We start from the raw sequence: 12,550 nt of genomic DNA, 5'->3' as shown, positions 1-12,550 counted from the left end.
TTATAGTTGTTGATAAATTATTGATATCTTAAAGAAATGAAAGGGGTACTTCAATTTAAAGAGCGCAAGGGATAAAAGAATAGTTAAAGAAACTGAAAATTATGTCCAGTGATTTTTTAAAAATCAATATAAGCAATAAATAACAGACTAAATTAAGAAAAGATTAATGGCAACCAAAATAAAGGTGAAAGTCGAGCTCAGGATATGACAAAATTGAAATATTAACCAATGTATATATAGGACAAAATAACACATAAAGTAGAGAAATCAAGAAGCATAAGCATTTCATTAAGTGGGATCCCAGGGGCACTGAAAAAGAAAAAGGGAAAAAATAACCATACCAAGATATTGTTTCCAAGGATGTACTTAAAAGACACTTTTCTGAATGAACAAGAATAAGCAATGCCCTGCAAGTAGAGAGAACATATAGAATTCAGAGAGAGCCTAACTTTAATTCACATAGAAACATAATTGCTAAACTACATAGTTATAAAGACACTAAAGTTCCTAAGTGCTAAGAAAGAAAAAAAAAAAGTTATGTTAAGAAGTCAGAGTAACATCAGACCTAAATTCCTTTTTTTAATATATATTTTACTTAATAGTATTTTATTTATTTCCAATTACATGGAAAGATAGTTTTCAACATTCATTTTCATAAGATGGACTTAAATTCTTAACCAAATATTAATTATATTTATATATGTACATATATATTTAAGTCCATTACTAATGATTTATTAGATAAATATATAAATATGCTAAAATCAAAAAAACTCCATACACATGGGACTTACATTATGTTGGGGAAAAAACCATACAAATAAATATGTTTACAGCAAAATATATACAAAACGAATGCTAGGAAGCTAAATGGAAGGTCGTTATAGAGGGATATTTTATGTATTTGGGAGGATTAGGAAAGATTTTATGTAGAAAGTGATGCTGAACCTACATTTTGAAGAAACTAAAATTTTTAAAGTAGACATGATGGGGAAGTACATTGCAAACATGGAGAGGAAGTACCCTGTGTGAGGAACAAATAGAAGGACATTTTAGTTGGACAATAGAATGCAGGAAGGGAGTAATATACAATGAGTTAGGAAAAAATAAGGTGGGGTCAGATCGAAAAGGGCTTTAAAAGTCAAATTGAGGAGGGTATATATGATCCTAGAGGCAATAGTGGGGCACTGAAGTTCATTGGATAGGAGAATGGCATGAATAGATCTGCATTTAAGGAAAATCATATTGGTATTTGGAGGATGGATTGGAATGGGGAATCATCTGTGACAGGGACACGATTTAGGAAGGCATTGTGATGCTAAAATAACTCAATAAATTAAAAGCATTTAACTCCAATGATAAACAATAACAACAAGAGGACTTGGTAATTACAAAAACAAAATCAAAAGAGATAAATGGATTTAAACCTCAGGAAAATATCAGAATTAATAGGGTTGATTTTTAAAGAAATAAGACTTGCTTCATTACTTTTTTTAGTATTTGAAATAGAAGTACTTGATTAAGATAAGTTTTGCTACTTTCATGCAACATTAGGAATGGTAATAAAAATATAGAAGGCCCATCGAATGTATTACTTATAACAGTATGTGTGAATGGTCTCAATTTTCTCATTAAAATAAAAAGTCCCTAAGTAGTCAAGAAACAAAACCCATTGATATGTTTATTAAAGGAAGCATATTTAATGCAAAAAGATGTAGCTAAACTAAAATGAAAGTATTGGTCTAAAATGTGTCATGAAATTCTAAATTCAGAAAAAAAAGCAGAAGTGTCAATAATTGTGTCAACTCAATGGAATCTAAATTATAAAACATCAAAATACAAGAAGAAAATAATGGTGAAAGGAAAAACGAATAAGAAATATATAATAATTTTCAATTTTTGTGCACCAAAATTTCAGCAGTTAAATTCATAAAAGGAAGATGAATAGTGTTACATGTAGAAATAAAAAGATAATGCAAAGCATTCCAAGTGAGTATGAGAAGAATATTACAACACTCCATTATCAGAATATGAGAATTTTTTAAAATTAAATGAGGCAATTGGGGTTGTGACTTGCCCAGGGTCACACAGCTAGTAAGTGTCAAGTGGCTGAGGCAGGATTTGAACTCAGGTCTTCCTGAATCCAGGGCTGGTGCTCTATCCACTGTGCCACCTAGCTGCCGCAATATGACAATTTTTAAAAATTTTGAACTGCTTATTTAATGAAATGGAATTGACAGAGATTTAATGGGAAAAGCAGGGAATACAAAGATTTTTAAGCACACATGGAATGCTCTAAAAACTTTATCACAGTGTAGGTCATAGAGAAGCCCTACATAGGTGCAAAAAAGTAAGAAATTATACTATCATATTGTCACACTCGTCAAAATGGTAAAAAAAATTAAAGCTGGGATACAATGCTTTCAAAGTTATGAATAAATATACCCTTTCATTTTTGGTGGAATTTCACACTTATAGCATTTTTTGTAGAACAATCTTGTAATATATAGGAAAAACTACCCCCCAAAAAACCAATACCCTTTACCTTTGGCCACTAGCTCCAATACTAGGAATATATTCTGAAATAAAGCTGTCTTTTCATATTTCATAATAGTATTCTATATAATTGAAAAAGAAAAAAAATTGGAAGCAGTCCAAACATCTAGCAAGAGAATAATGGCTAAATTATGGTATATTTCATTAGAAATGGAATACTAGAATGTAGCTTTCAGACAAATAAAAAGAATTTTAAATGCCATTACGAAATAAAGTGAAAAAAGAATAGAGTATATACTACCTGTCACTATATTAATCAGTCAATCAAGTACTATTCAGCTACTATGTGAAAAAGTGAATAGAAGTGAATGGACAGGGGCAGCTAGATGGCGCAGTGGATAGAGCACCGGCCCTGGAGTCAGGAGTACCTGAGTTCAAATGCGGCCTCAGACACTTAACACTTACTAGCTGTGTGACCCTGGGCAAGTCATGTAACCCCAGTTACCTCACTAAAAAAAAAAAAAAAGTGAATGGACAAAAACAGAATCTAGGTGGTAACTTAGAGGAAGGGACTGACAAGTTATTAATGCCTTTTTATTCATTAAAATTCATTTATTTAAAGAGTTATGCTAAATATATTACTCTTTGACAGATCTGGAGTGTTTACATGGTCCAGTATGAAAAGAAAGTGAGAAGGAAAATGCAGTCCATAACTCAGGAGGCAAATAAGACAGCGATGAATAATGAAGCTCATCATAAACAATGTGAAAAACAAATAAAAATTACTGAAGATAAACTGCAAAGTCTCCGGGCAAAAGTGGCAACATTGCTGAGTAACTGGAATCTGGTAAGTGATGCCATTTAATTTGAATCGTAGGAATACTATTTATGAAGAGAACAGGAGGCATGTTATTTTCTATTCCTAGCATCACTTAATCTAATGACTGTGGACAAAACTTTCCTAATCTGTGCCTCAGTTTCCCCACATGGAGGTTTTGAGGATTCTGTCATTGTTCAGTTGTGTCCAACTCTAGGTGACTCCTATTGGGGTTTTCTTGGCAAAGATATTGAAGTGGTTTGCCATTTCCTTTTCCTGATCATTTTTACAGATGAGAAAACTGAGGCAAACAGGGTGAAGTGACTTGCTCAGGGTCATACAGCTAGTAAATGTCTAAGGCCAGATTTGAACTTGGGTCTTCCTGACTCCAGGCCTGGCACTCAATCTACTGTACCTACCAGCCCAATTGTGAGGACAAACTGCACTAAAAAATGGACATACTCTGGAAAGAAATTTAAGGCATTATAAATGTTTTATTTTTCTTCTTAAAATTCCAGACTTTAATTTTCAGCATGATTTTTGTGGACCTCTGTTTTCTGTTCTGTTAAATTGAGGATATTAGACAGACACTAGGGTGCCTCCCCAATCTGATATTCTATGATCCTAGTATATAATCAATAGAACTATTTTTGACTGACCTTAGTAGCTATATACATTAACATTTTTATTATAGAAAATTAATTTTCCATGTTTTTAGCCAGCACGTTATTTTCATTTTCCCATAGTAAAAACATGTCTAAAATTTGGTCAGGTGGAAGGAAATAAAGGAAGAAATTATTTTATTTAAAATATTTTTTCTAAAAAAGGACTGGTATAACTAATGTTTCTTTTATTTTAAAAATGACTATTAACAGGGGCGGCTAGGTGGTGCAGTAGATAAAGCACCGGCCCTGGATTCAGGAGTTCCTGAGTTCAAATCCGGCCTCAGACACTTGACACTTACTAGCTGTGTGACCTTGGGCAAGTCACTTAACCCCCATTGCCCCGCCAAAAAAAAAAATGACTATTAACAGAGATGTGTTGTTAAATGTTTAACCAGCTCTCTGGAAGAAGAAAATCATAGACATGGCATGCTTTTAATTTTAATCTGTGTTATTAACATTTTCTTAGTTACTTTCAAAATTCTAGACAATCAGCAAAACGATAAATTCATCCCTGAGTTGATTTAACAATCACCTCTCAAGAACCAATATGAGCCTGGTCCAGCACACTTATACCTCTGAGTATTTTCATAATAAAAAGGTTGCGATCAACCTTTTTATCATTCACTTCCCTTTTTAAGAACAGAAATAACCTTTCATATTTATATAATGCATCAAAATTTACAAAGTTCTTTTCTTCACAAAACAATTCTGGGAAGTAGGTGGTGCAACTGTTCTCTCTCTGAGAACTGAGAAAACATATATAGACAATTTAAGTCACTTGGCTCAGAGGCACACAGCTAAGAACTATCAGAGATGGGATTCAAACTCAGATCTTCTGGCTCTGAGATGCTTTCTCTTTCTATTATATCAAATTAAGGAGAGGAGGCATGGTCATAGGTGACAAGGAAGGCTAGTGTGCTTAAAAATGAGTCAAAGAGATAAGAAGCCTTACTGGGCCGGGAGGGGAGGCTTCAAGTGATGAAACTTCTAGGGTGTGGGAGACAAAGAGAGATGATGAAAGAGAGGACATCACTGAAAATAGACTCCCTGCTTTCTGTTCTACCTACAAGCAGGGGTGTGCTGGAACCATATTGGGAGAGCCAATTCTTAAATTTTCTGTGTCAGCATTTACACCTCAGAAATGGGTAAACAACACATTTCAGGGCTGAATTTATTGTTTTGTTAATTGTCTGGAGTTAAGAAAGTGATGGAGAAAATGTAAATATTGCATATTAAATTTAAAAACATGTCATGGATACCTTTTTCTTCTTCAAAAAGATAATTGTAAAACATTTACCAGAACACATGGATACAGATTCAAAGGTTAGAAAATGGAATCTATGAGGGAAGAATTAAAGAGCAGAAAATAACCTAAAGAAGAAAGAATTCATAGGAGATTTTTTCAAGTTTTTTGTACATAATTATAAAGAGAAAGGAAGGAAACTTTATGATCAAGTCTTCTCCAATAAGGTCATGATCCTAATAGTGTATGAAGAGAAAGTAAGAGGTAGGAAGGAAGGCCCTGACACAGGAAGGGGTTAACCTCAAGAGTACACAGGTGGATAGATTAACTAGTGAAAAGGAAAGCCACCTTCTCTGTCCTTTGAAACTAAGGCAAATAAGTGGATGAGAAAGTAGTAGAAAGTTTTAAAGGACTGTACAAAGGGAATTGAGGAAGTTCTAAGTGGATGACCTCAGATTTGTCAGTAGAGTCAAAGGCAAGATCTCTTTGTTACAGGGAGCCAATCAAAGAAGAGTAAAAGGATTTCAGCATAGCAATGAGGTCCCAATTGAAGTAAGAGAGCATGAATGCTTAGTGACCCAAACATCACGGTTTTCTATGAAGTCAGCATTTCAGGAGTGTAAGAAAAGAAAGTCATAGGATTTACAATAGATTAAGAATTATCAGAGTGGAAACAGCAAATGGAAATGAAGGCAGGGTTTTCAGGGGTAGAGACAATGTCCTTCAAATAGCCAATAGGTTCAAGACCAGGTAAATCAGCAAAGAGATGGTGAACTGATAGAAAGGGTCCAGGGACAGAAATCACAAGGATGAAAGATAATTTCAGAAGGACCAAGGCTATGGGAGAAGTGGATGGGTGTGAGACTGTGGTTACAAGGGATTTTCAGAGTTTGAGACAGAAGAGAAATGAATTTAGATGTTTGGTGCAATGAGTCCTAAGGGATGGCTAACTTTTGTGGGTGGTTAAAATAGAGTGACAGGGGCAGCTAGGTGGCACAGTGGATAGAGCACCGGCCCTGGATTCAGGACTATCTGAGTTCAAATCTGGCCTCAGACACTTAACACTTACTAGCTGTGTGACTCTGGGCAAGTCACTTAACCCCAATTTCCTCACTAAAAATAAATAAAATAAAATAGAGTGATAATGAGGGACCAGTGGGCTTGGGAAGGCTGAAAAACAGGCCAGGATGATAGCAGAGGTAGAGAAGAATATCTTATGCTGGGTGCTAACATCACTGAGGATCATGGGAGTGTTTTCCAGGTCAGTATGTGATAACCACAAGGAGCAGGAGAGATAATCGACTCATTGTGGTAGAAGACACTCTGGGAAGTAGCAATCATTGCCAGTCACCAACCATTTATTGAGCTCTTATTATGTGCCAGGCACTGTGCTACGTTATGGAGATACTAAGAAAGGCTAAAACAGCTCCTCCTCTCTAAGTCAACATGCAGATGACTCTGTAGACAAAAAATGCACAGAATACACTAGAGATCATGGGGTGGGGGGCACTAAAATTAAGGGGGATTAGGAGGTTTCTTTCAGAAAGTAGGACTTTAGCAGGGTCTTGAAAGAAGCCAGAGATGCCAAGAAGTGGAGATAAGCAGCATTCTAGGCACAGGATAATAACCAGTGACAGTGCATGGAGTTGGGAAAGAGAGTGTCTTGTTTGAGGAAATGCAAGTCAGCCAGTGTCACTGGATCCTAGAGTGTGGAGGAGAATAAGATGTGAGAAGGCTGAAAAGGTAGGAAGCACCCTAAAAGACAAATGAAATATTTTCTATTTGCATTTGGATACAAAAGGAAACATTGGAGTTTATCAATTTGAGGGGAAAAAAGAGGAAGGCATGGTCAGATCTGGGCTTTAGGAAGATCACTTTAACAACTGAGCAGAAGGATGGAATTAAATGAGTAGAGACTTGAGGGAGGGAGACCATCCAGAGGTCATTGTAGTCATCCAAGAATTGTACCAGGGAGGTGACAGTGTAAGAGAAGAAAAAGTGACATATATGAGATGTTGTAAAGGTAGAATCTATAGGACTTAGCTACAGGTTGGATGTGCCCAGTAAGAAAGTGACTAGTCAAGGATGACACTGAACTGGCAAACCTATACCATTGAGAGGAGAGTGATTTATAGTGAGTTCAGGTTTAGATGTGTTGAGTTTAAGATGTCTATTGAACATACAGTTAAAGATATCCAATAGGTAGCATTGAGTATATTAACTCCTACTCCTAGCCTGTTACATATAAAAAGTTCAAGAGACATGGTTTCTGGGTAATTAATAATCATTTTATTAATTATGGCCAATGGATAATTGATTAAAAGGATCATTTGGCAGTCTCTCCTAAACCAAAGATGGATCATGGCAGCTTCTTTATGCTTATGTGCCCTTGAAAAAGTGGCAAACAACTCTGATTGGTTAACAATTAATGAGAAAGGGGCAAGCTAGGTGGCGCAGTGGATAGAGCACTGGCCCTGGAGTCAGGAGTACCTGGGTTCAAATCCGGCCTCAGACACTTAACACTTACTAGCTGTGTGACCCTGGGCAAGTCTCTTAACCCCAATTGCCTCACTAAAAAACAAAAACAAAAACAAACAATTAATGAGAAGAATAAATATTATGAGATGTAATGAGGGGCTAAGAGAGGGATTTTGGTTATATCACTTTTACTCCCAGACCAGCCCCAGCTCATGGCAATCTAGCCAAAGGATCTACACACACACACACACACACACACACACACACACACACACACACACACACACACACACACACACCTACCTGAATAGAACACCCTACTTGGGTGGGATTTGAACAAGATTGAGGAGAAAGTCAATCCAATCCCATTATCAGCAATGTTCTTCAAATACTAGCTGTATAACTACAAGAAGCTGATTTCTAAATGAGGAAATAGGAAGGTAAAAAATCCTGGCCCCAATTAAATAATTAATTCAATCATAGTAATATTTAATGATATTAATTGTAATTAATTTGATAATAATTCAATAATTAATGAGAGAAATAATCATTTCTCTCACCTGGCTATTGGGAGAAAGTAACCTAAGATGTCTTGTCTTCAAGGAAAAAACAGATTTTAATTAATGAAAGAAGGTGAATGTGGGGAAGTATACATAGAAAGGTAAAAAATGAAAGGGGGCTGGCAACCAAATGGGCAAATTCTGAAGGAGTGGGCAGAGGAAAAAAGGCACTGGGGGAGCAGAAATGCTGAGCTATACAGAGATCAGAGAATGAGCAGGGTGAGCCAGGGATGGGGCTATGGGCCTATGCTATCAGCAAAAGTAGATTAGATAGAAGGATTTTCTAGCCACAGGACAGAGGGAATAGAGACTGAGCCAAAGCTTAGAATGAATCAATCAGCCTGAGAGTCTAATTAATACTTGGGTTTGAAGAAGCCTTCACAAGTTTCAACAAGGAGATTCCCTGTGGATTGCAGTGCAGGTGAGAAAGACCAGGGGTTTTGACTTGGGAAGGAGAATAGAGGTGAACCCACCCTTCCTCCTGTCTTAAACTCAATAGGGGCTGAGTTTGGGGGTTTGTTTTTCTTTTTCTTTTCAGAGTACGCCTTCAGATGACTTGGAGCACATTGACAGTTACATAGAAGGTTTGCTGAACGAAGAAAATCTTTTTCTACCCGACACTTTAAAACTAGTTACAAGAAAGTCAGGACAGACTCTCCCTTCCTGTGAAGAGTAAGGAAAACAAAAAAACAAAAACAAAAAAACAGGGTCTTATAAACCACCCCCTTTTCAAAACTGTTAATGATGTGTGACTTCGTAACTTATTTAAATTGTATAAACATGGGCAGTTTTGATATTTATTTTATCTGTGCTCTAGATGGACAAAATTAGCTTGTCATTGAATCTTAGGGAAAAAAAAAGACAACCACACACACACAAAAAGGATTCTCATTGGTGGCTATTTCATACTCTGTACCTATTACAGTGTCTTTAGAAAGTGCCTTTGCCTTCTTTGACTCCCATGTGGGGGACAATGAACAATGAAAATTTATGCAGGTTTAAGTTTTGGTTTTTGTCAAAGAAAAGTGAAGACTTAAAAAGGATAGCTTTCAAAAATAAAATTTGAAGAGCTAGACCATCCTATTTTGCACTTCTCCCTTTGAGAATTCTACTGCACAAGCATACCTGGTGGGGAAATCTGACCTCCCTTCACCAAGGCCAGTTCATTTTGAAGCACATAATATAAATCCTAACCTTTGAGCCTTAAAATATATGTCTGTCAGTTATATTAAGAAAAAGATTCCTTAGAGTTGTGTCATAGAGAAAAGGAAGAAATAACTCAGGTAAAAACTCTATATCATACAAATAGTTATATTATTCTGTTTTTAACATTTCTTAACATGTTTTATTTTAAATAGCTCTTGTTTCAAGTACATAGGTTTAACAGTGAAGCAATTTTCATATTGTTCTTGGTAACTAAAATTTGTATTTATTAACAATGTATCTTACTTTTAATAGAAACAATAAAGGTTATGTGTTAGTGTTTCTGCCTTTACAATTGTTTGTTACCTTTATAATTTGATTATGATTTGGACATATTTTGGAAATTTAATGTCTATGGAAGGAAACTCTAGATTCAATTAAAATAATTTATAAATTCTACAAGCATTTATTGGAAACTAATTTTGTTAATAGAGACAGCATCATGTGGTGGTTAGGGAGCTGGCCAGTTCTGCCTCTGATGCATTGTCTGTGAAACCATGAGCCAATCACTTGACTTCTCAGCACCCTAGGGGGCATTTCCTCAACTGAGTCCAGGGAGTTCCCTGGACCAATGTAATCCCAAACCCATCTCCTATTCCTATTATTCTCTCAAGACACTATTCAATGTTAATTGTTAATGAGAAGAATGAATATTTTTTTTTCTGTCTAGAATTTTATTTTCCAAATTACATGTAAAAACAAATTTTGACATCAATTTTGAAAACTTTGTGTCCCAACTTCTCTTTCACCCTCCCTTCCCACCCCCCACCCCCAAGAACTCAAGAAGTTCAATATAAGTTATAAATGAGTGGTCATGGAAAACATCTCCACATTGTGAGAGAGAACAGATAACAAAATTTCAGATTAAGGAACTGTCAAAAAAATGCTTCAATCTGTTTTCAGATACTGTGAGTTCTTTCTCTGTTGATAGATTGCCATTTTCATAAGTCCTTCAGGGTTATATTGGATCATTGAATTGCTGAAAATAACCATGTGCTTCCCAGTGGATCATTTTACACTAATGCCATTCTTTTGTATATAGTACATTCCACTCTGCTTCAGTTCATGTAGGTCTTTTGAGGTATTTCTGATATCATCCTGTTCATCATAACTTTTATATAGTATCTTAAACTTGACAAAGAACTTTCTTCACAATAGCCCAGCAAAGTAGGTACCATACATTTTGCCATTATAATCAATCATCATAACTATTTCCCTCCATCCTATTCCCTTCCCATTATATTTACTCTATTTCCTATCTTCTTTTACCCTATTCCTCCTCAAAAGTGTTTTACTTCTGACTGTCCCCTCCCCTGCTCTGCCCTCCCTTCTTTCACCCTTCCCTCCTTATCCTCTTCCCCTCCTACTTTCCTGTAGGGCTAAATAGATTACTCCTCCCAATTGGGTGTGTATGTTATTCCCTCCTTGAGCCCACTCTGATGAGATTAAAGTCTTTGAGCTAATTCTGTGTTTTAAATTTTTCTTCCTCCATCCCTCCTCAACCCTCCCTAAGAAATCAAGCAATTCAATATAAGTCATACATGTGCAGTTATGCAGAACATCTTCACGTTCCTTGAACGTGCTTTGCTTTTTATTGTTTCCTTCCCCAATCTGCCCTTCCTTCCTTCCCCTCTTCTCCCCCCCACCCTTTATCTCCTTCCCCTCCTACTTTCCCTCAGGGCAAAATATATTACCATACCCACTTGAGTATGTATGTTATTCCCTCTGAGCCAATTCTGATGATAGTAAGGTTCACTCAATCCCCAACTCCTTCCTCCTCTTCCCCTCCCCTCCATAAGTTTTTTTTCTTGTTTCCTTCATGTGAGCTACCTCTCCCCAGTCTACCTCTCCCCTTCCCCATCTCTCAGTGCATTCCTCTTATCCCTAAACCCTATTTTAAAGATGTCATCATGGGTTAGCTAGGTGGCACAGTGGACAAAGCACCAGCCCTGGACTCAGGAGGCCCCAAGACCAAATCCTGCCCCAGACATAAGACACCCCACCCTGCCTGCCTCACAAAAAACAAGGATAAAAAAAATAAATTCTTTACAGATATCATCCCTTCATATTCAGTTCAGACCTGTGTCCTCTAAGTGTATTGCTTTTAGCTACCCTAATACTGAGAAAGTCCTTATGAGTTAGTAGTATTATCTTCCCATGTAAGAAAGTAAACAGTTTAATCTTTTAATATCCCTCATGATTTCTTTTTCTTGTTTACCTTTTTATGCTCTTTAGGATCTTATATTTGAAAGTCAAATTTTCTGTTCTGTTCAGGTCTTTTCATCACAAATGCCTAAAAGTCCTCTTTTTCATTGAAGTCCCATTTTTTCCTCTGAAAGATTATACAAGTTTGGCTGGCTTTGTGATTCTTGGCTGTAGTCCCAGTTCCTTTGTCCTCTGGAATATCATATTCCATGACCTCCTGTCCTTTAATATAGATGCTGCTAGATCTTGTTTTATCCTTACTATGGCTCCACAGTATTTTAATACCTTTTTTCTAGCTGCTTGCAATATTTTCTCCTTGACCTGGGAGGTCTGGAATTTAGCTATAATATTCCTGGAGGTTTTCCTTTTGAGATCTCTTTCAGGAGGTGATCGGTGGGTTCTTTCAATTTCTATTTTACCTTCTGCTTCTAGAATATCAGGGCAATTTTCCCTGACAATCTCTTGGAAGATGCTGTCTAAACTCTTATTTTGATCATGGTTTTCCGGTAGTCCAATGATTTTCAAATTCTCTCTCCTGGATCTATTTTCCAGGTCAGCTGTTTTTCCAAAGAGATATTTCATAATCCCCTCTATTTTTTATTCATTAGGATTTTCTTTACTGTGTCTTGGTTTCTGATAAAGTTGTTAGCTTCCATTTGTTCAATCCTAATTCTTAAGCAATTATTTTCTTCACAGAGTTTTTGGATCTCCTTTCCCATTTGACTTTTCAAGCTGTTGATTTTTTTCTCATGACTTTCCTGCATTGCTCTCATTTCTCTTTCCATTATTTCTTCCACCTCTCTAAGTCTTACTTCTATCTCTCCTACTTTCTCTTCAAAGTCCCTTTTGAGAGCTTCCATGGCCTGAGACCAATTCATATTTT

At 36.3% G+C, this 12,550-nt stretch overlaps 1 protein-coding gene across 1 annotated transcript in view; it reads left to right on the top strand.

Annotated features, from left to right (window-relative positions):
* MORC1 (MORC family CW-type zinc finger 1) overlaps window positions 1-8,935 on the top strand; it is a 187,349-nt gene extending 178,414 nt beyond the window's left edge. The window contains exons 26-27 of the mRNA XM_043993486.1: window positions 3,149-3,343; window positions 8,798-8,935. Coding sequence (XP_043849421.1) covers window positions 3,149-3,343; window positions 8,798-8,935 — 333 coding nt within the window. The remainder of the gene's footprint in view (window positions 1-3,148; window positions 3,344-8,797) is intronic.
* Window positions 8,936-12,550: the final 3,615 nt, after the last annotated feature.

This window comes from Dromiciops gliroides, chromosome 3 (assembly GCF_019393635.1).
Source record: "Dromiciops gliroides isolate mDroGli1 chromosome 3, mDroGli1.pri, whole genome shotgun sequence".
NCBI classification, from domain to species: Eukaryota; Metazoa; Chordata; class Mammalia; order Microbiotheria; family Microbiotheriidae; genus Dromiciops; species Dromiciops gliroides.
The sequence above is the reverse complement of the archived record's forward strand: the minus strand, read 5'-3'. Positions and strand labels throughout refer to the sequence as shown.